The sequence below is a fragment of the Crocuta crocuta genome, unplaced genomic scaffold (assembly GCF_008692635.1).
Source record: "Crocuta crocuta isolate KB4526 unplaced genomic scaffold, BGI_CrCroc_1.0 scaffold115, whole genome shotgun sequence".
Taxonomy (NCBI): domain Eukaryota; kingdom Metazoa; phylum Chordata; class Mammalia; order Carnivora; family Hyaenidae; genus Crocuta; species Crocuta crocuta.
This window is the reverse complement of record NW_027530575.1, coordinates 7,317,648-7,340,361: the sequence shown is the minus strand read 5'-3', so window position 1 is coordinate 7,340,361 and position 22,714 is coordinate 7,317,648. Positions and strand designations below refer to the sequence as shown.

Genomic DNA, 22,714 nt, shown 5'->3' with positions numbered 1-22,714 from the left:
ATACCTCTACCTGCTGAGTCCCATCCCTTCCTTGGGGGAGGCTTCGATCTGATTTTGTATGCCCGATGTATTATCTTCTCTGAGAAGAATGGGGGAGAAAGGCCTGGGTGGTGGGGGTTGCATGTCAAAGGTGCCAGCTCCCTGCCAGGTGGGTGCTGCTTACAGTACTACATGTGGGGCCCCCTTGCCAGCTCTGACTCTCCCTGCTGGTGGCCACGACCCCCAGACTGACCAAGACTTCTTTCTAGCAGGAGACCACTGTCTGCAGCTCCTGTGAAGATGTCCACTCCAGACCCACCCCTGGGCGGAACTCCTCGGCCAGGCCCTTCCCCGGGCCCGGGCCCCTCCCCCGGAGCCATGTTGGGCCCTAGCCCAGGTCCCTCACCAGGCTCTGCCCACAGCATGATGGGGCCTAGTCCGGGGCCTCCCTCGGCAGGACACCCCATCCCGACCCAGGGGCCTGGAGGGTACCCTCAGGACAACATGCATCAGATGCACAAGGTAGGGAGCCGGGCCCACCGCCCTGATTGGCTGGGGCCGCGTGATCAGAGGTGGGAGGATGGGCCGGGCATCCTGGCCTCTGCTGCGAGCCAGTACCTTCCCATCGTGTGTCTCCCACACCCATCAGTCCATGTGGGAAACGTGCTGACATTGCTCCAGGGATGTCTTTTGTTAATAAAAATGCCCAGCTCCTTAAAAGGCAGCGTCACCTGGTTTCCTGCGCTCACCTGTGTAACTTACAAAGCACAGCAGTGGGTGCCCTTTATCCTTCTTGATCCCGCGCTTGGGTGCCACTCGCTGTCATAACCACTTAGTTGAACTGATCTGGGACGCTTTTGCCAATGGGGTGGAAAAGAAGCCTCCGAACACAAACAGTTTTCCTTTCTCCCTGTGTTCCTCGGTGGTGTTGGGGGGAGCGAGGAAACATCCTCTCATCTGTATTCGCATCTAAAGGAAAAGGTGACGTGTTCAAGCCTCAGAGACCACAGGAGACCCTCGTAGAAGATGCAGATTGTGTGGCCTGGAGGTGAGGGGTCTCTGTTGACCCCTATAGCCTCCCTCCCGGGGCCGTCTATGTGTTTGTACCCCATTCCACTTAATCTCCTCCCCCCCACCCATCAGGGGTGGGTGGTTCTTGTGCCCATTTTACAGATAGATGACAAAGTAGGCTGAGAGATGGTCCATCACCATGTCCATGGCAGGGCCATCTTATCCCTCTGGTCCTCCCTGCCCTATGCATCTCCTCCACATTGCTTTTTTATTTTTTTATTTTTATTTTTTATTTTAATGTTTATTTATTTTGAGAGAGAGAGAGACAGCATGAGCAGGGGAGGGGAAGGGAGAGAGGGAGACACAGAGCCCAACACGGGGCTCGAACTCGTGAACTGCGAGATCATGACCTGAGCTGAAGTTGACTGCTCAACTGACTGAGCCCCCCAGGCGTCCCTCCCACACATTTCTGTCAACAGTATCTTTCCTGTCATTTCCTCCCTGGGAAGCTGTTGGTGAACTGACCCCCTCCCTCCCCTCACTAATTTAGTCTGTCTTCTCCAGTACAGCCTCTTTCTCTCTCTGCCCATTTTGGTTTTTTCCCTCTAATCGCTGGCACATACCCCACACCTACCATTTGTCCTGCAGTGTTAGGAGCCAGGGCCCGGGGATAGCGGGACACCCCTTGTCTGCGGAGAAGTCAGTTTCCCAAGTGCTCCACCCTCTTCCTGCGTATGAAGCTGCTCCTCGTGGTCCCAGCCAAGCACTCTCTTCCTCCCATCTTCCTTCTCTCGTGGCACATGCTGAGCTGTATTCAGCTGGGCCACCCATCAGACTGTGCTCCCGGAGACGAGGACATTTGCGCCAATCAGGGCCTAGCAGAGTGCCCTGGAAGGGTCCCGGGAAATGTCCCCTTTACCAGCTATTCCGGTAGGGGAAGTACTCAGTGCTGAGCCTTAGATATACCATATTTTATTTATCCATTTATTAGTTGATGGATATCTGGATTGTTTCCACTTTTTGGGGAGGGAAACTAAGGTGTCATCGCTCCGCAGAGGACTGATGTGCCCATTGGGAGGGACAGAACCATGTCAGCCAGCTGTCCTCCCTACTAGTAGGCAGGAGGCTGAGCTCAGATCAGTGAGGACACCTAACGTAGTGTAACCATACTAATGGGCAGAAATTTCTGTTTGTCCCTCTGATTTACAGTCTCCCAAAGAAGAGGCTTTCTGATTCAAAGACTTGGGGTCACCAGGTCTCCTTGTGACAGTTAGTGGGGAGTTCGGTGGCCCAGTCATAAACAGCTCCTCACCAGGAGCTCATGTCCTTTCCTCGTGGGATTGTGGCCATCTGAAACTGCCTCTGGAGCCCTGACTCACCTGTCCCTCTAGCCGCCTGGGTGGTCAGCCATCACTGTGTGACACTGTTTCATGCATCTATTTGACACTCAGTAGGTATCAGGACCATGGCTTGGACCTCAGCTGCGTGGTCACGTTGGCGATTCAGTATATATTATGGCGATGTTGGGTGGCAATGACGTTTTCAGTGGCAATGAACTTCTCTTGGGTGGCCGTTTTCCCCCTGCCTCTTCCTGTTCTCTCTTGCTGATCTTGCCTTTTCGTCGTCCCCTCTTACAGCCAATGGAGTCCATGCACGAGAAGGGCATGTCGGACGACCCCCGCTACAACCAGATGAAGGGAATGGGGATGCGGTCGGGGGCCCATGCAGGGATGGGCCCCCCACCAAGCCCCATGGACCAGCACTCCCAAGGTACCGTTTCACTACTCTTGCTTCCTTGTGGGTGTTGTCCCTCTGGGTGCCCTCAGGTCGTTTTTCTGGTCGGGTCTCCCGCAGGCACATACGGCCTTCAGCCCTTGGGACACTGTCGAGCTTGGGCTTGGCTGGTGCCCGTTTCAGGCCAGCCTGTCTTCTAGCAGCCCCGGCAGTAGGGACACTGGTGGGGTGGGCCCACACGAGCACGGGGCTCAGCGGGGTGGGCGCCTCGGGTCACAGCTCACAAGCCACCTAGGAGCATGTTAAGAAATATGCATTCGTGGGCTCACTTTATTATTTATTTATTTATTTATTTTAATGTTTATTTTAGAGAGAGAGAGAGAGAGAGAGAGAAAGCAGGGGAGGGGCAGAGAGAGAGGGAGACATAGGAGAGAAGGAGGTTCCAGGCTCTGAGCTGTCAGCACAGAGCTTGACGCAGGGCTCGAACTCACGAACCATAAGATTCTGACCTGAGCCGGAGTTGGACGTGTAACCAACTGAGCCACCCAGGTGCCCCAGCTCACTTTAGACTACTGCGACCATCTTGGGGTGGGGATGGGGCTCTGCTTTAACAAGCCTTCCAGTGGTTTTTCTGAACAGGGCAGTCTGAGAATTGATGGAGTATATGACTTTCTCTTATCAGGGTGGGAAACTCGTTGCGCCGGGGAGCTCAGCACGGGGGTCAGAGGCGCGGCCTGTCCTAGCTGAGGGGTAGGGGGGCCCCAAGGGAGGCCTGGATCTGTGTAACATCCCAGCATTGACCTTGGGAACTTGCCAAAAGTGGAGCCAAAATCAGGCCAGCTGTGCTGGCTGCTAGTCAGGCTGCCACCGTGTGTCCTCTCTCCGGGCACGTCCCGTTTGCATCACTTGAGTAGAGTCCCTTGGCCACCCCTGTCTCGGGTGGGAGCTGGTGTAAGCGCAGTCGGAGGGTTACCGTCTTCGCCTTAGGCACCCTGGATGTGTGTCGCCGGCTGACCACTCGGATCCACATTTCCCCACAGGTTACCCCTCACCCCTGGGCGGCTCCGAGCATGCCTCCAGTCCGGTTCCAGCCAGCGGCCCATCCTCAGGCCCACAGATGTCCTCTGGGCCGGGAGGGGCCCCGCTGGATGGTGCCGACCCCCAAGCCTTGGGACAGCAGAACCGGGGCCCGACTCCGTTTAACCAGAACCAGCTGCATCAGCTCAGAGCTCAGATCATGGCCTACAAGATGCTGGCCCGGGGCCAGCCCCTCCCCGACCACCTGCAGGTGGCGGTGCAGGGAAAGCGGCCGATGCCGGGGCTGCAGCAGCAAATGCCAGCACTACCTCCGCCTTCTGTGTCCGCCACAGGCCCTGGGCCCGGCCCCGGCCCCGGCCCTGGCCCTGGGCCCGGCCCAGCACCTCCAAATTACAGCCGGCCTCACGGTAAGGCCCACCGGCCACAGCGCTCGGGCTGGGGAGGGGACTGTGAGCGAGCTGACCGGGATGGGGCGCCAGTGTCAGCAGACCTGGGCTGTGCTGCCCACGTGCACTCCCCCCTCTGGCAAGGTGGCATAGTGTCGGCACCCAGCGCTCTGGCAGGCAGGGCTGCTAGCGCCATAAACGTTCCTCCACCACCTCTCTGCCTCGTCCACGCCGAGGGGCTTGTTGGCTGTGTCCCCTGGGGCCAGGGCTGCCAGTGGGCATGGATGTAGGCATAAACACAGGATACCTCTGATAATTTCTTGTTTCTCCCTATATGCAGGTATGGGAGGGCCCAACATGCCCCCCCCAGGACCCTCAGGTGTGCCCCCTGGGATGCCAGGTCAGCCTCCCGGAGGGCCTCCCAAGCCTTGGCCTGAAGGTGAGTTCCCTCTGTCTTGGTGACGTCCCTGTTCCCTCCTCTTGTCGCAAGCTTGCGTCATGCAGAGCCTAAGAGAACAAGTCTTTGCTTTTTCCTTTTCCTTTTTCTTTTTTAAAATATTTTCTTATTTATTTTGAGAGCGAGCGAGCACAAGTGGGGGAGGGGCAGAGAGAGAGAGAGAGAGGGAGACAGAATCCCAGGAGGTTCCACGCTGCCAGCGTGGAGCCTGATGCGGGGTTCAAACTCACCGTGAGATCATGACTTGAGCCAAGTCAGACACTTGACTGACTGAGCCACCCAGGCGCCCCAAGTCCTTGCTGCTTTCTGCCTTCTTGGGTTTGTCTGTCCCTGGTCGGTTCCCGGATGCTCAGGTTCAGTTGCCTGGTTCCCACCCACCATGTCCCGTGGGCCGTGGTGATCCCGGCCTCTCGTTACCCGGAAGAGCAGGGTACTGAGAGCGAGTCCCCGTGTGTAGGTGACGAGGCCGCGGAGCAGTGCTGCTGTGGCCACAAATGCCGGCCTTCAGGATCTGGGCCTCTGAGCCTGGCGGCCGTGTGGGACTCCTGCCGTCCTGAAGACACCCCGCAGCCGGGGGGCGGGGCAGGCGGGGTGACGGGGTGGCTCAGGGTTCCATCTCTGCGTTCTGTGTAAAACGTGGTCTGAAGTATTGGAGGGGCGCATCTGTGGGGAGGAGGCTGGGACGGAACAGACTCGTTCCTTGTCCGCTCGGAGCCTGAGGTTTAGTGATGGGTGCTGAGGAGATCGTTGCTTCAATGGGCTTCCTTTGGCACCAGGTGCCAGTCCGGAAACTTCTGGTCCTAGGAGGCCACACGCAGCGAGACCAAACCTGCGAGGGTGCTTGGGCGGGCGTGCCTTCGGGAAGGTGCACATTCGTGGAGATCTCGAGGAGGCGGGAAGGAGGGAGACCCCTGAGCAGGAGTGGCGTGGCGGCCTGCACGGGCCTCGTCCCGCGGGATGTTTGTCCCCCAGGGCAGGGAGCGCCCTGCGGGCTCTGCCTTTACCCCGGAATTGAGCCGGAACTCAGCCGTGCCTATGCCGCTTGACCACTCTCCTCCCACCGCCCCCAGGACCCATGGCGAATGCTGCTGCCCCCACGAGCACCCCTCAGAAGCTGATCCCCCCGCAGCCAACGGGCCGCCCCTCACCAGCGCCCCCCGCCGTCCCGCCTGCCGCCTCCCCTGTGATGCCGCCCCAGACGCAGTCGCCGGGGCAGCCTGCCCAGCCTGCCCCCATGGTGCCCTTGCACCAGAAGCAGAGCCGCATCACCCCCATCCAGAAGCCGCGGGGCCTGGACCCTGTGGAGATCNCCAGAGAGCTGTCACCAGCTGCCTGGTTCTCTGTGTAGGTACGTATCCTTCAGAGAAATCGGGTGAGTGTCTGGGCAGTTGTGTGGTCCCAGATACTACACGGTGTGCGCACTGCTCCTCCGTGGGCCACAGCTTAGAACGTCCTCTGTGTGTGCAGTGAGCTCTTCTTTCTTTCTCTTTTTTTTTAATGTATTTTTTACATTTATCTATTTTTGAGACACAGAGCACAAATGGGGGAGGGGCAGAGAGAAGGGGCGACACCGAATCGGAAGCAGGCTCCGAGTTGTCCACACAGAGCCCGACATGGGGCTCAAACTCAAAAACCATGAGATCATGACCTGAACTGAAGTCGGACGCTTAAGCGACTGAGCCACCCAGGCGCCCCTCTTTTTCTCTTTTTAAGTTTATTTTGAGAGAGAGAGTGAGCATGTGCTTGGGGGTGTGGGGGTAGCAGAGAAAGAGAGTCCCGAGCAGGCTCTGTCCCTGCAGAGCTTGATGTGGAGCTTGAACTCACGAACTGTGAGATCATGACCTGAGCCGAAATCAAGGGTCAGACACTTAACCGACTGAGCCACCCAGGCGCCCCAGTGAGCTTTCCTTTTTTTTGGATGCATGGTTTCTACCTGGTGGCTGTACCATCATTTATTCAGCCAGTACCCTGACTGCAGGGGTGTCAGGTGGGTGCACATGTGTCAGAATAAATCTGACCCGGCCATTGCTTGGGTACGGGACACAGATGCAGAGAAAGTTCCTAGAGTCTGCAAAATGGCGCTCTGTAGAGGCTGTATGGGCAGGTGTGGAATGGAGGTTCCCGTTTTTCCTTGCTCACGCTTGGCTCATGAACACTCCACAAGCATCGGTCGAGCTTTGTGCTGGGCCCTTCTCGAACATCACTAGTAGCCAGCTGCTTTGCCTAGCCTTCTGGGTGCCAGGGGCTGGGTGGGATGCCTGGCACACGGCAGGTCTGAATCACTCTATCTGGGGGTTCCTCAGATTCGGCCCCCCCACTTTTCTCCACTGCATTCATAACTTACTCAGGGCTGGTCTCCCTTGGTGAATGTAAGCCCCGTCGGGGGGAGGGGGGAGCTGTGCATCATTCGCCATAATCCCCAGATGTCTCAGGAAATCTTTGCCCACTGACAGTCTCCAGAGTGCTCCCCTCCTGTGCTCTGGGGCTCCCATGCCTGTACCTGGGCACCTCCCCTCCAACTCCATTTAGACTCCTGTCCCTCCCCGCACCTGGTTTCCCTCCGGTCTCTGTTGCCTGCCCCCGGCAGCAGCACATTGGGCCAGACCCTGCGGCCCCTTGACTCTCACTCACCACCCCCCACGTCCTCATCTCAGCCCTCCTCCCCTTCCCAGGAACTGTTGGCCCTCTCCACACTGTGGACCCAGCCACCCGTTCTACACCACCTGCACACCCTCATTTGTGCAGTTGGTTTGCCACACAGCAGTTTGAAGTCTCTTTTAGAGATCTGTTAGATCTCTTCCCCAGGTTCAGTCCTGCCGCGGGCGTCCCCCTGCCCTTCCAGTAAGCGTCTTGTCTTTTCATTTTTACCCCCCGCCCAAGGCTCTGTCCTTGCCTATCCCACTCTCCCTCTTTCCACTGAGTGAGTTAGACTCATTTCTGCCCCAGGGTCTTTGCAGCGGCTCTGCTTAGTTCCTTGACTAATTAGGCCTAATGGCTGAGATCACCTGCCCATAGCGGCCCTGCCCACCTCCCTCACTTCCAGCCCCTTCTCTGAGTACCTGGTACTCTCTGGAATTAGTGTAGATTAAACATTTTTAGCTGCGTTATGGCCTGTTGTGCTGATAAGCCCGTGAGCTCTATGAGAATAACAAGTAGTCCTGTTATTCTCGTTTAGCACTAACCTGGATCAGTCCCCGGCACACAGTAGGCGCTTAATAAATACGTGAAACACTGAGAAGGGAGATTATCTTGTTCGAACTTTATTAAAACTTTTTTTTTTAATGTTTTATTTATTTCTGAGAGAGAGACAGTGTGAGCAGGGGAGGGTCAGAGAGAGGGAGACACAGAATCCGAAATGGGCTCCAGGCTCTGAGCTGGCTGTCAGCACAGAGCCCAATGTGGGGCTCGAACCCATGAACCGTGAGATCATGACCTGAGCCGAAGTCGGACGCTTAACCGACTGAACCACCCAGGTGCCCCTTGTTCGAACTTTAGACCAAGCCTGTAGGGCCACTGTGTGCTGCCTCCCCAGGCTACTGAGTCCCAGGGCTGCCTCCACGAGCCGCTCATGCTGCCCCCTGTGGCCCGTCAGGTCCTGGTGCCTGTCCTCCTCCTCACGTGTCCTGCTGTGGCTGGTGTCCTTTTCTGTGCCATTTCCTGTCTCTACCCGGATCTGCCTTCCGTGAGGGATGGGCTCTCCTAACGCTCCACCTTTAAAGAGAAGGACAGATGGGCTTCGTGAATAGACCCGACCTCTCATCGCTGCTCCTTTTTTCTGTCTTTGCACCCCAGGCTGCAGGCTCGAATCGCACACCGAATTCAGGAACTTGAAAATCTTCCCGGGTCCCTGGCCGGGGATTTGCGAACCAAAGCAACCATTGAGCTCAAGGCCCTCAGGCTGCTGAACTTCCAGAGGCAGGTGGGCACAGGCGCAGGCGCAGGCCCGCTGCTTGGGGAAAGGGCGTTTGCTGCCACATGCCAGGCGGTTATTAAATGCACCTTGACCGTTGAAAACAGCAGTGTCCATACATCCTCATTAGCTGGTTGTGCGTCTGTCCTCTCTGCGTCATGCACAGCAGGGGGCAGTAGCCGTTCTTCGGGTGAATAGTTGTGGGTCTTCCCTGAGCCCTTACTTACCAGTTTGAAACAGTAGACTTAAATGGGTCTTTTTGAGGGTGCTTTGATTTTGAATGACCCACAAGAAGTATTTTATGTGGGGTGACGAGGCAAAGCTGGAGACCTGAAGGTATGAGACAACCTTCCGCTGGGTGTCCTCACCTGTGCGTTTGCTGCCCACGGGCTCCCTCCAGATGGCATTTATGAAGGATATTTCTGGAAAGAGCAGCTTTTTTTTTTTTTAATGTTTATTTATTTTTGGGAGAGAGAGATAGAGCACGAGTGGGGGAGGAGCAGAGAAAGAGGGAGACACAGAATCCGAAACCGGCTCCAGGCTCCGAGCTGTCAGCACAGAGCCTGACGATGGGCTCAGACTCAGAACTGCGAGGTCATGACCTGAGCCGAAGTCGGCATGCAACCGACTGAGCCACCCAGGCGCCCAAAAGAGCGGCATTCTGTGTGGCTCGGGTTGTGTCGTCAGTCACGTGTGGCCCTGACAGAGTTGTGCGCGTCTTGTCTTCCCTCCTCAAGCTCCGACAGGAGGTGGTGGTGTGCATGAGGAGGGACACGGCCCTCGAGACGGCCCTCAATGCCAAGGCCTACAAGCGCAGCAAGCGCCAGTCCCTGCGCGAGGCCCGCATCACTGAGAAGCTGGAGAAGCAGCAGAAGATCGAGCAGGAGCGCAAGCGCCGCCAGAAGCACCAGGTGCGTCCCCGCCCGGCGCTGCCGAGGCTCGTTTGGTTTGTGTCTGAGCGTGCCGCCTGTTTATGTTTTTTCTGTTCCTTGTAACAGTACGCTTGGCACTGAGAGTGTGTCCGTGGACAAAGCCAAACGGCCCTGTGAGGAGGGGCCGTAATCACATATACCACGTTGGGAGGGACTAGGGCGTGAAGAGACGTAAAGCAGGGGTGGATGGAGGGTGACCGAGGGGCTGTTCACACAGTGTGGATCTGAGCGGAGACCCGAGGGAGGGTAGCCACAGGGACATGTGAGCGAGGAGCTTTGCATTTTGAGGGGAAGGTGCAAAGGCCCTGGGGCTGGAACGTGCCTGTGTTCTATGGGGGGGTGACGGGCAGAGCTTCCGGGCAGTGGGCACAACTTGGGCCTTTGCTCTGAGTGAGGGGGGAGCCATGGAGGGTCCAGAGCAGAGGAGGGCATGATCTGCCTTTGCTTTTACAAGGTCAGTCAGGAAGGCCGAATCTCCCGGGGGTAGGATGTGGGATGATTCTGTTTGTTTGCTCATTTACATTTTTTTGGTAAGTTTATTTTTTTATTTTATTTTGAGAGTGAGAATGGGGGAAGGAAAGAAAGAGGGGGAGAGAATCCCAAGCAAGCTCCACGCTGCCAGCGCAGGGCCCAACGCGGGGCCTGAACCCATGAACCACAAGATCATGACCCGAGCCAAAATCAGGAGTCGGATGCCTAACCGACCGAGCCACCCAGGCGCCCCATTTGCTCATTTACATTTTCGAAATCTCTTCTCTAGTCACTGTGTAGTGACTGTCTAGTACTGGTCACCACTGTTAGCGGGCGTTTCCGTCCCTACCGTTCCAGGTGGCTTTCTTCTGTGTGCACAGTGTAATTGGAAGTTAGGCAGCTACGTGTACACAGATATGTACACGCTTTGGTCTGTCTTTAAGTTATCGTGGAAGCATGATTTTTAACGTCTACGTTGCATTCCTTAGTGTGTCCAGCCTCCGGTAATTTATGTGACCATTTTCCTGTTCGGGCACACGTAGCCTATTTTCAACCTTTCGGTGTTTATCTTTAACACTTAGACTAGGCATTCTTGTACTTGAATTTTTTTGGCCAATATCTGCTTTTTTTCCTTAAAGTAAATTCCTGGCAGTGGGATAACCTCGTTGGAGGCTGAGAGCATTTCGAAGTGGTTAATGTTCAGTGCCAGGTGGCCCCGGCGAGGCGGCCTGCCCTGCTGGGCGTGAGGGAGGGCCCTTCCCACCGGGCACCGGCGCGGAGTGAGTCCTTGCACAGGGAACGGACGGTGTCCTGGCACTTCTTTGATTACGTTCTCTTCGTATTTTTTTTTTTCATGTTTTATTTATTTCTAGGAGAGAGGGAGACAGCGTGAGCAGGGCAGGGTCAAAGAGAGAGGGAGTCACAGACTGAAACAGGCTCCAGGCTCTGAGCCGGCAGTCAGCACAGAGCCCGACGCGGGGCTCGAACCCACGAACCGCGAGATCATGACCTAAGCGAAAGTCGGATGCTTAACCGACTAAGCCACCCAGGCGCCCCGATTACGTTCTCTTCATTTTAAACGAGCCGCCTTTAAAGTTTTGTGTCAGCTGGGGCAGCGCCGTAGCGACTCTGCGGAATAGCCAGTCCTCGTGTGTGTCCCCGGCGGGAGTAGCAGTCCTCTCTCGTGTGTGTCCCTGCAGGAATACCTCAACAGCATCCTGCAGCACGCCAAGGATTTCAAAGAATATCACAGATCGGTCACAGGCAAAATCCAGAAGCTCACCAAGGCGGTGGCCACGTACCACGCCAACACGGAGAGGGAACAGAAGAAGGAAAACGAGAGGATTGAGAAAGAGAGAATGCGGAGGCTCATGGTAAAGTCCTGCCCGCATGACGCGTGTCCCTTGGTGTGTGCTGTGGGTGTGACAGACGGCAGGGACCGATTACTCGGTGCTCTGCTGAGGTGGCTCACTGCCCAGATGTGGAGGCAGGACGGAGAGAAAGAAAGGGCTGCGTTTGGGGTCCGCAGGCCCGGGCCTCTCCGCTCCATCAGTGATCAGAGGACCTCGGGCTGGTTAGCTGGCAGCTGTGGTCTCTCCAGAAGGTGGAGGGGAGCCCACTCCGGGTTGAGAGAGTGACGACACGTGGTCCCCAGCCTCCATCCCGCCTTCTGTGTCTGGCTCTTCAGGGGTGACTGTCTAGTTGGGCGGGTGTCAGCAGGCACTGTGTACACGGCCATGGGAGGAAGGAAAAGCATGCCGTCCCCACCCGCACGGCCACCCCCGCTGGCCCTAGAGAGGCAGATGCCCAGACAGAACCAAGTAGATCGTTTTGGATGGTGTGAAGTACGCTGACGAGACTGAAGCAGGAAAGGGGGGGGCGATGGGGTGTTCTGGGAAGGGGGGCAGGACTCCCTGGGTGTAGTGCCTCCCAGGGACAGAGGGACCCAGGCTGAGAGCCCGAGGTGGCAGAAAGTCACGTGCGGGGCCCAGCACGTAGCCCCTAGGATGGCGTGGTGAGGGCAGGAGGAAGGCTTCAGATTTCATTCTCAATGTGAGTGGGAGCCACAGGAGGCTATAAACTGGGGGTGACCCGATTTGGTTTATTATTAGAAAGCCAGGAGGAGGGGCTTGCTGCACGGGTCTATGGGTCTGTGACAGTAAAATGACCCGGACCAGAGAAGTGTTGGATTTGGGGTGTGTCTGTGGACACGGGGGCTGGGACTTGCTGTGGCCTTTTCAGATGACTTCTGGAGAGGCGTGTCTGTCCCGCAGGCCCCCTCGGGGTCTGGCCTGGGTAGAGATTGAGGAGGTACCGAAGGGAGAGTCGATAGCTATGTGAAGGGCGTGTATACAGCTCCGCCGCGGCAGAAGCGCAGCAGTCATCCCCTCAGTGCGGGGCTGGCTGCTGGGTCAGAGCCCCCAGCGGCCTTTGACCCCAGGTTCCCTGCCGTGGGTGTGAGCAAGCGCCCTAACCTTGCCGTCCTGCAGGCTGAAGATGAGGAGGGGTACCGCAAGCTCATCGACCAGAAGAAGGACAAGCGCTTGGCCTACCTCCTGCAGCAGACGGACGAGTACGTGGCTAACCTCACCGAGCTGGTGCGGCAGCACAAGGCTGCCCAGGTCGCCAAGGAGAAAAAGAAGAAAAAGAAAAAGAAGGTGCACTGGGACCTGGCCCCGTGCCTGCCCCTGGGGGGGACTGGAGCAGCCGACTTGGCGCAGGTGCCTCTGCCTCCCCGGTCAGGGAGTGACCGTGTCTCTCTTTACTTCCAGAAGGCAGAAAACGCGGAAGGACAGACGCCTGCCATCGGACCCGATGGCGAGGTGAGGAATCAGGGGCTTCCTGGAAATGCCTGCCCGGCCCTGGGGACTTCGATCTGTTTCCTCCTTTATGTGTTTATTTCTGTTTAAAACTTACCAGAGCTGTGTATGATGGCGGTAAGAATCCACATCTGCCCCCGTCACGTCCCACCACCTTCTCAGCTCCACTCCCAGCAGGCTACGTGGTAAACTCCGGGGTGTGTTTCCTTCTAGACTTGCTTTTCTTCCTCACATGCCATCCTTTTCCGGTTTTTATCCTCACGTAATTACTGGGCAGAGAGTTCCTGTCTAGGCCTCACCTGGGTTCCCCGTTTCCACACACCACTTTTTCCTAAACCATTTGGGAGGTGCAGACAGGACGACCCTTTATCCCCTGCCTGCACCACCCCCCCCGCCATTTCCTAAAAACAAGGTCTGTCTTGTCCATGGATGCAGTAATACTATGATCAGATCTGCAGCTCTTGTTAAGGTTTGGCCAGCTGTCCCTCTAGGGTCCCTTCAGCACAACTCCGCTACCAGCGTCTCATTCAGTGACAGTCCGTCTCGTCTCCTTTGATCTTGAACAGCCCCTCGCTTTTTCTTAGCCTTTCTGACCTTGACATTTCTAAAGAGAACAAGCCAAGTATTTCCTATAATTTGGGTTTGACTTGCTGTTTCCTTCTGGTTAGATTCAAGTCATATGTTCTTGGCAACAAGACGCGGAAGTGACGGTGTGTGCTTCATGCGTCACATCGAGAGCATAGCGTGGGTGTCTTCAGTCACTGATGACATTGACCATGATCACTTGGTGTCATCTCTGCTGAAAAGTTACTGTTTCTCATTTTGTGATTATTAAGTGTCTTCTGGGGAGATACTGGAGGCTCTTTAAACATATTTTAGCCCCTCAAACTTCCACCCACTGGTTTCTGCATCCACTAATGGCCTCTGCCTGTGTCAGTGTTTGCTACGATGGTTAGGTTACATCATGGTGATTTTCTGCCCTCACTCTCCACCCTGAGTTCTTCTGCATTTTGTAGATGACTTTCTACAGGAAGGAAAACCTTCCTCTCTCCTTCTTTTCCTCTTTGGCTCTTGGAACAGAGTTTGCCAATCCCTGGTACCAACTCCTAGGATTCTCATATAGTTTAATCCTTACAGTCGTTATCTAGAAGTTCAAATTGTTCCAATATGGGCCGGAGGGAGCCCCTTGAAATTGGCTCATGCATCCTTTGAGGGCTTCCTTACTTGTACGCTAGAATGGGCCAAGTTCATCTTCTGCTTTCCCTGCCCAGCCCCTGGAAGTCAGTCATTTCTCCATGGTGCCTTGGTTCTTTTTACCAGAGAAGAATACGTAAAAACCCAAGATCTCTCTCTCTCTCTCTTTGTCTTTCTTTCTCTCTATTTATTTAACACGTAAGTAAGCAAGCTCTACACCCAACGTGTGGCTTGAACTCACAATCCTGAGATCAAGAGTCGTCTGCTCTACTAACTGAGTGAGCCAGGCGGCCACCAAGGTCTCTCTTGAGATGTGATCGTTGGTATAGGTTGTCATTGCTTCTAGGCCCTCTCAGCAAACAGATCCAGCAAATAGGTGTGTGTCTGCGTACAGATCTGCGTTGCTAGTTCTGTATATTCAAAATCTTCAGTTCACACGGATACTTCTGTGTGTGACCCTCTCTCTTTCCATATACTGTAACAGCTGGAAACCTGTCTTCCATTAGCCATGGAATATTTCCTTATTTGTTCAATCTTAGAACATAAAGGAAATAATTCAGAATTGCTAACTTGTACCCCTCTGTAAAGGAAGCTTCTTGGCTAGTTTAATTTGTGTTTGGAGTTATTCAGCCTGAAATCATGTACTCCAAATATTGCATGTGAAAGTTACTTGGAGGGGGCTTCTGGGTGGCTCGGTCACTTGAGCATCAAACTCTTGATACTGGCTCAGGTCATGATCTAGGGTCATGAGATCCAGTCCCACGTTGGGCTCCACGCTGAGCTTGGAGCCTGCTTGAGTCTCTCTCTCTCTCTCTCCACCTCTCTCTCTCTCTCTCTCTCTCTCTCTTTCTCTTCCCCACTCTCCCCCTTCCCCCCTTCTGTGCACCCCTGCTACAAAAAAAAGTTACTTGGATTAGTTTTCCCCTGTGCCCCCATTAGTGTGGTTTCCTCCATCCTTGTTGGTTTTACTTATTTTTTCATCATTATTTTGTACATGAAACTTGACTAGCCTGCTTCTAAAAGTCAGAACTGCGCAAAGTGGCCCACTCAGGGGTTTGCTGTCCCCACGCACCCGTTTTTTCTACCACATTCCTACCCGCCTCCTGAAAGCAGCTGTTCTCACTCGGTACTCTCATTTGGGAGAAGGACGTATAAAAGGAAGAGACGTAAATAAGAAGTGTTTCCTTTCTCACCGCCCCCCCACCCCCTCCTCACTCCGCCTCCCAGAGGAAAAGTGTGAGTACCCGTTGGGGTGTTGGCTCCAGGGCCTTTTCTGTATGTGCCACCAGATGGCTTTCTTTTTCCAGCTTTGCATCGTATCTCTGACGTCCTCCCACATGAGCTCATACACGCCTCCTTGGTCTCTGCGGTGTCGCTGAAATGTAGTATTTCTTGCCGAAAATACCTGAACAGTTGGATGAAAGCGGAAGCCCCCGTGGCACCTGCTCTCTCCCGCGCCTGCGTGCTGGGCCCTGGTTGGTGTCTTCCCTGCACTTCCAGGGTCTTTATGCCTGTGTCCTTTGGGTTGTTCTCAGGCCACTTGGGGCAGCATGGACCTAGCTAGTCTCTTTCCATTTAGCAGAGTGTCTTGGGCCACCGTCCATATCTAGCCGTTAGTTCTGTTTTAATTTTATCTCGTTGACGTATCGGAGCCTCATGCAGCTTTCAGACTAGTAGTTATGTAGTTCGCTTCCCATCCGTGCTGTCTGGAAGGTCCTGCACCGCATGGTCCTGAGGCACCGCAACCTGCTCCTCCCTTTCCCTCGTTTCTTCTGTGGCACACATTGTTGTAGGGAGCCTTCTCGCATGGCACTTGCTGACGCTCCCTCCCGGGCTGCTTGGCCTGCGCTTCCAAAACACCATGGCCTGGGTGCCTTAAACAACAGACTTCTGTTCTCACGGTTCTAGAGGCTGTAAATCCAAGATCAGAGCGCCGCAAGGTCAGCTCCTGGTGGGGGCTCTCTTCCTGGCTTATAGACGGCTGCCTTCTTGCTGTGTCCCCATGCGAGGGGAGAGAGCAGGCTTCTCTTACGGGGGCACCATCCCATCCTTAGGGCCCCACCCTTGTGACCTCAGTGAACCTTCATTACCCCCCAAAGGCCCCATTTCCACGTAGAGCAACACTGGAAAGTTGGGGCTTTGGCATTTGAATTGGGGGGGAGGCACCATTCAGTCCGTTGCAGATACATGCTTTTCCCTGTAGGCCAGAGTCCTGATGAGACTAGCAATGAACTCAAATACGTATTTGTTTCCTGAGACTTTATTTTAAATGCGATATGGAAATGTTGAGACTGGGCTGGCATTTTACTCTGGCAGCGAGCCTTTTGTAAGGCCAAGTGGGGCGCTCAGGGGAAAAGCCCTAGGGCAGGAGAGCACAGTTCAGGGAATTCTTTGGATAATCATGGTTGCTGAGCCTCCTGTTTGCTAATGGTAGCATCGTACTGCGAATTGTGTTTGATCTCAGCCGTGGGTTCTCAGCCTTGGCACATGTGAATCGCCTGGGAGCTTCTTAAAAGGGCCCAGAGCAATTGAGTCAGAATTCGGGGGTGGGGACACGTGCAGGCGTCAGCCCTGTTAGCCACTGCCAGAGAGCACTGGGGGGTGAAAGTCACTGGCTGCGGCTGATACAGGCAGTCTGCAGAGCCTCTTCGTGTGACAGGTGGTCGCTGTCCCCTTCCACGGCAGGCAGCTTTGAGAGGGAGGTTGGTTGCACAGAAGCTAATCTCACCTAGGGTGTGGGCCGCGTTGACGGTGAGTCCTGCACTTTGACGGGCAGAGGAGGTGGTATTAGTTCCTGGAAGATGCAAACAGAGGTTTAAACAAGACCCTCCTCTTCCTTCTCCTGGAGGTTTTCTCCAGTAAATTCGAAGGAGCTAACGGAGGGGGAGGTGTTCTTCTGACGTTGACATCTCAAAATGAGAAATTGAGGAATTCGTATTTGTTGGTAGGAGGAAGTTTAGTTTCATTTTTTCCAATATTCTAGTTAGCTGTTGAACAGAGAAGGGTGAGGACATTGAGGAGGTCTACATGGGAGGCATCAGTGGAAAGAATCGAGGGCCCGAAGATTCTGAATCGTGTAGTCGTTTGTGTGTAAAGTGGAGACCAATCCCTGCTTCTTCTGCTGGAGTTGGTCTGCGAGGATGCGTGTGAAACAGACCCCGGGAGGCGCCTGTGCAGAGAGCTGTCGCATGGGGCCTGGGGCAGGGCGCGCACACACCCCGTCCTCCTGTGGGTTTTAAACTTTGTGAACATTCCGCGTATCTGAAAATGGAATACCTTGAAGAAACAGCAGTTGTCAGGCCATCTTCTGCCATTACTGGATTACGAATGTGTCATTAGTCCGCTCTCACAAACCACAGCCACATTTGGTGCCATTCTGGGGGGCCTGGGGCCAGGAGGGCCCTTCCCACGTTGGCCCTCGTCGGCAGAACCTCCAGTTACACGTGTGACTCTCTTTCAGCCTCTGGATGAAACCAGCCAAATGAGTGACCTCCCGGTGAAGGTCATCCATGTCGAGAGTGGGAAGATCCTCACGGGCACAGATGCCCCCAAGGCGGGGCAGCTGGAGGCCTGGCTCGAGATGAACCCAGGGTGAGTGGGGCCTCGCTTTCAGATGCAGCCAGGGGTCCCGAGCTGCCCTCGTTCCTGGGGCGCTGGCAGCTGGGGGGGTGGTTTTGCTTTCATTCAGGAACATGCCAGTTTGCTGAGGAGAGTAAATCCCGTGGGTGCTGGGGAGAGGCGTATTAAAACGTGACTGTTTTTTCTAGATACGAAGTAGCTCCAAGATCTGATAGTGAAGAAAGTGGCTCAGAAGAAGAAGAGGAGGTAGGGTCCGTTTCCTGGCCGTCAGGGCTCTCGGTGCTCTGTTGGGGTAACTTCCACACCTTGGGCGCCCGGCACCCCTTTGCACCGTGATTGCTCCCGCTCTGCATGAGCACCACGTGGGGCAGGAGGCAGGCCCAGGGCGGGCAGGGCCTCAGGCTTGGCTGAAATTCAGTGCTTTAGAGCTGCACTTCCAATACGGTAGCCTTTAGCCCCATGTGACTCTTTCAGTCTTAAATTAACCAAATTAAATAGAATATAAAACTCCCATCCTCAGCCGTACCAGCCACCTTTCAGGTGCTCCAAATTTGAAGCTCCTCCCTCTGAAAAGATTGTTGTGAAGTGGTGCTCAGTACTTCCTGCATGTTCTAGCCCATTGTAATTCCTTCTTTGGAGACACAAAATGGTTGCATTTATTGTGTAAATTCTCTCAGGCATTTAATTCTGCCGTGTTCAGGCAATATTTCCTGAGTTGCCAAAGCCCTCTCCATTCCAGAGTGCCTCCTTGGGAAGGATGACTGGGAACCTTTTCATAAGGGGGCGTCTCCGTCATCAGCATCCAGACGGTGCTCTGTCACACCCCCTTCAGTTGCTGTAAATATACCTTAAAAAGCTTTGCCACTTCCAAGAATTTGTTCAGAAGGGAATTTTCACAGGCATTTCTTTGATTGCTGTTACAGTGGAGCCTCTTGTTCAAGTGTTCCTAACCGTCTGGTTTCTTCTGTGAACATGTTGCATCATTTGCCATATCTGATGAGTTACAAGTGGTTTTTTACTGATTTTTAAAACACTCTTCGTATATTTTCCCCAACCTAAAATCCGTGTAGTATTCACCTCTGATCTTTTGTTTTGTCCTGCTTTTACTCTCCTTATTGCCACTTCAGCTCATCTGGGATTTATTTGGTGTAGGGCCTGGGGCGGCGCTCTCCCCCCTCCCCCCCAGGAGGAGCGTTGGGATTCACTGAGGTGTAGTGAATTTACAGACTTAGGCATTCTTCCCGCACACTGGTCTCAGAGCGTCCAGCAACCCCCCACACCTCCCTTCCTCCTGGTGAAGTTTGTTCTTACTACTTCCTCCAGCTCCAGGAAACCACTGGATCGGCTTTCTGTCTCTTGTCAATTTTGCCTTTTCTGGGTATTTCACATAAATGGAGTCCAGTAACATGCAGCATTTTATATCTGGCTTCTTTTCTGAGGCTCATCCGCGTTGTTTGTTGTTTATGTATCAAGAGGTCGTTGCTGTTTATTCCTGAGCCCTGTTCCATTGTATTGTGAACCCCACATTTTCCGTTCACTAACTAACGAGCATTTGTGTGGTTTCCGTTTTTTGCTATTCTGAGTAATGTTGCTGCGAACATTCCTATAGGCATCTTTGTGTGGACGTGTTTCCATTTCTCCCGGGTAGACGCCCGGGAGTGGGATTGCTGGGTCATGTGGTAAGTTTATGTTTGCCTTTCTAAGAAACTGCCAGACTGTTTTCTGAAGTGGGTACACCATTTCTCTGGTTCCAGTTTCTCCATATTCTCATCCACACCTGATGTTACCTGTCCTTTTGATTATATCCATCCCGGTGGGCGTATCGTAGTGTCTCACTGTGGCTTTAACTCCCATTTTCCTAGTACCTAATAATGCTCAGTGTGTTTTTTCACGTGTTTATGCAACATTCATTATCTTCTTTGGTGAACATCTCTTTACATTTTTTGCCTGTTATCAATTACACTGTCGTCTCATCATTGAGTTGAATTCTTTATAAGAATTCTTTATAGGGCCTGCCTGGGTGGCTCAGTCGGTTAAGGGTCCAACTTCGGCTCAGGTCATGATCTCACAGTTGTGGGTTCGAGCCCCGTGTCGGGCTCTGTGCTGACGGCTAGCTCAGAGCCTGGAGCCTGTTTTGGATGCTGTGTCTCCCTCTCTCTCTGACCCTCCCCTGCTCATGCTATCTCTCTCTCAGAAATAAATTAAAAAAAAAAAAAAAGAATTCTTCATATGTTCTTGGTACATGTTCCTCATCAAATACCTAATTTACAATGTCTTCTGCTAGTCCTTAGTCAGTTTGCCTTTTTTATTTTTCTAAAGTTTATTTGTTTTGGGAGAGACAGAATGTGAGCAGGGTACTGGCAGAGAGACAGGAGACAGAATCCCAAGCAGGTTATGCACTGTCAGCGTAGAGCCTAACGCAGGGCTCAAAAACTCACGAACCATGAGATCATGACCTGAGCTTAAACCAAGATCAGACGCTTCAGTGACTGAGCCGCCCAGATGCCGCAGTTTGCCTTTCCCCTCCCCACCCAGTATTGTTTCTTCAAATGCAGAATGTTTAAATTTTAATGAAACCCAGTTTATCAAATTATTTTGTTCACGCATTGTGCTTTTCGTGTTATATCTAAGTATGTTTTCTTCTAGAAGTTCTGTAATTATAGCTCTTACATTTAAGGTCATAGTTGAGTTGATTGCCATGTGTGGTCTGAGACATAGGTTTAACTTTTTTTTGGCCTGTGGACATCCATCTTACATAGCATTATTTGATGAAAAGACCACTCTCTTCTTCTTTGGTTAGTGTTAGCACTTCTGTGGGAAATCAGTTGACCATAAATTAAGGGTTTTTTCGGCCTCTCACTTCTTTTCTATTAATCTTCATGTCTATCTTTCTGATACTACCACTTTATCTTATTATCATAACTTATGATAAGTGTTGAAATTAGCTAGTGTTATTCCTTCACTCTTGTGGCTTTTGTTGTCTATTCAGTTTTATTTTAAATTTTTAATGTTTACTTATTTTTGAGAGAGAGAGGGACAGTGTGAGCAAGGGAGGGGCAGAGAGAGAGGGAGACAGAATCCGAAGCAGGCTCCAGGCTCTGAGCTGTCAGCACAGAGCCTGATGAGGGGCTTGAACTCCTGAACGGTGACATCATGGCCTGAGCTGAAGTCAGATGCTTAACTGGCTGAGTCATCTAGGCGCCCCGATTTCATTGTCTATTCTAGATCCTTTGGGTTCCTATGTAAATTATAGGGTCAGCTGATCAGTTACTACAAAAATGCTTGCTGGGATTTTTTTTTTTTTAAATAAGATTATCCTGGAGTTTTTAAGTTTGTTTGTTTATTTATTTAGAGAGAGACAGAGACAGCGCAAGTAGAGGAGGAACTGAGAGAGATGGAGAGAGAATCCTAAGCAGGCCCTGCCCTGCCAGCACAGAGCCTGATGCAGGGATCAGCCATGAAGCTGTGACATCATGACCCTGTGAACTAGGAGGTCATGAGCTGTCAGCACATAGTCTGATGGGTGGGGGGGGGGCTTGAACTTACGAACTATGAGATCATGACCTGAATTCAGACACTTAACAGACTGAGCCAGCCAGGCACCCCATTTTGTCTCATATTTTTTATGTTTTAAGTTGTTTGCTTTTTGTTTCTTATCTATTAATATGATTTATTATATAAATTAACTTGTAGATATTATACCAGCCTTGCATTCCTGAGATAGTCCTGCTTTGTCCTGTTGTCTATTCTTCCCTGTGTATCGCACTGTTGCTACTATCTTGTTGAGGACTTTGGGGTCTTTATTCATGAGATATTAGTCTGTGGTTACTTGTGACATTTTTGTCTGGCTTTGATATGGTTAACATTGACTTCATAGAATGGATTGGAAATGTTCTCTCCTCCTGTATTTTCTGGAAGTGTCTGAAGGATTGGTATCCTTAATCTTAACATATTTGGTAGAATCACTGCTAAAGCCATCTGGACCTGGCCTTTCAGTGTGAGAAGATTTTATTTACTAATTCAGTTAGCTGTTAAATACTTTTTTTTCCAAATTTTTCCATTTTTTGACTCGGTGTTAGAAATTTGTGTCCTTATCGTATTTCTGTGGATTTGGTAATGATTTCTTTTTCGTCACTCATTTTGGTGATTGAGTAGTTTGTTTTTCACTTTTTGGTTGTCAATCTAAGTTTCGTTTATTCATTTGAGACTTTTCTCCTGGTATACTTGTTTAAAAGTTATATATTTCCCTTTAGGCACTACTTAAATTGCAGTCCATAAGTTTTGATATATTGTTTCTGTTTTCATTCAGTTCAAAATATTTTCTAATTTCCCCTATGATTTTTTTTTTTTTTTTGGACCAGTAGGTCATTTAAAGTATGTTAAATTTTGAGCATTTGAGAATTTTCTGGAGTTTTTCTGTTTTTTTTTAATTTTTAATGTTTTTTATTTATTTCTGAGAGAGAGAGAGACAGCATAAGCAGGGGAGGGTCAGAGAGAGAGGGAGACACAGAATCTGAAACAGCCTCCAGGCTCTGAACTAGCTGTCAGCACAGAGCCCGACACAGGGTTCGAACCCATGAACTGTGAGATCATGACCTGAGCCGAAGTCAGACACTTAACCAACTGAGCCACCCAGGCGCCCCTGGTTTTTATTTTTATTTTTTAAACATTTATGTATTTGAGAGAGAGCATGAGCAGAGGAGGGGCAGAGAGAGAGGGTGACACAGAATCCAAAGCAGGCTCCAGGCTCTGAGCTGTCAGCACAGACAGCCCGATGCAGGGCTGGAACTCACGAACTGTGAGATCATGACCTGAGTCGAGGTCGGATCCTTAATGAACTGAGTCACCCACGGGTGCCCCAAGCAGTTTTCAGTTTTTGATTTCTAATTTAATTTTCTCATGTTACAGACGCCTGGGTGGCTCAGTCAGTTGAATGTCTGACTCTTGATTTCGGCTCAGGTCACGATCCCAGGGTTGTGGGATAAACCTCACATCAGACTCTGCTTAGAATTATTTCTGTCTCCCTCTGCTCCTCCCTCCTGCTTGCGTGAATTCATGCGCCCTCCTCCCAAAATAGATAACGTAAATAAATTAATAATAATAATAAAATAATTTTTCATGGTGTGAAATTACTCTGTATGATTTTTAATTCTTTCAAATTTATGGAAACTCATTTTATGGCTCAGCATCCTGTGGAGTGTTTC

General features: G+C 52.3%; 1 protein-coding gene across 3 annotated transcripts in view; it reads left to right on the top strand.

Annotated features, from left to right (window-relative positions):
* Positions 1-249: 249 nt before the first annotated feature.
* Positions 250-22,714, top strand: part of SMARCA4 (SWI/SNF related BAF chromatin remodeling complex subunit ATPase 4) — a 75,862-nt gene continuing 53,397 nt past the window's right edge. For all 3 annotated transcript variants that reach the window (XM_077767917.1, XM_077767916.1, XM_077767915.1), the window contains exons 1-13: positions 250-501; positions 2,628-2,760; positions 3,765-4,169; positions 4,489-4,587; positions 5,676-5,925; positions 7,907-7,915; positions 8,398-8,524; positions 9,253-9,426; positions 11,118-11,291; positions 12,408-12,575; positions 12,690-12,740; positions 17,392-17,522; positions 17,699-17,756. In XM_077767917.1, coding sequence (XP_077624043.1) covers positions 280-501; positions 2,628-2,760; positions 3,765-4,169; positions 4,489-4,587; positions 5,676-5,925; positions 7,907-7,915; positions 8,398-8,524; positions 9,253-9,426; positions 11,118-11,291; positions 12,408-12,575; positions 12,690-12,740; positions 17,392-17,522; positions 17,699-17,756 — 2,001 coding nt within the window. In that variant the 5' untranslated portion in view covers positions 250-279. The remainder of the gene's footprint in view (positions 502-2,627; positions 2,761-3,764; positions 4,170-4,488; positions 4,588-5,675; positions 5,926-7,906; positions 7,916-8,397; positions 8,525-9,252; positions 9,427-11,117; positions 11,292-12,407; positions 12,576-12,689; positions 12,741-17,391; positions 17,523-17,698; positions 17,757-22,714) is intronic.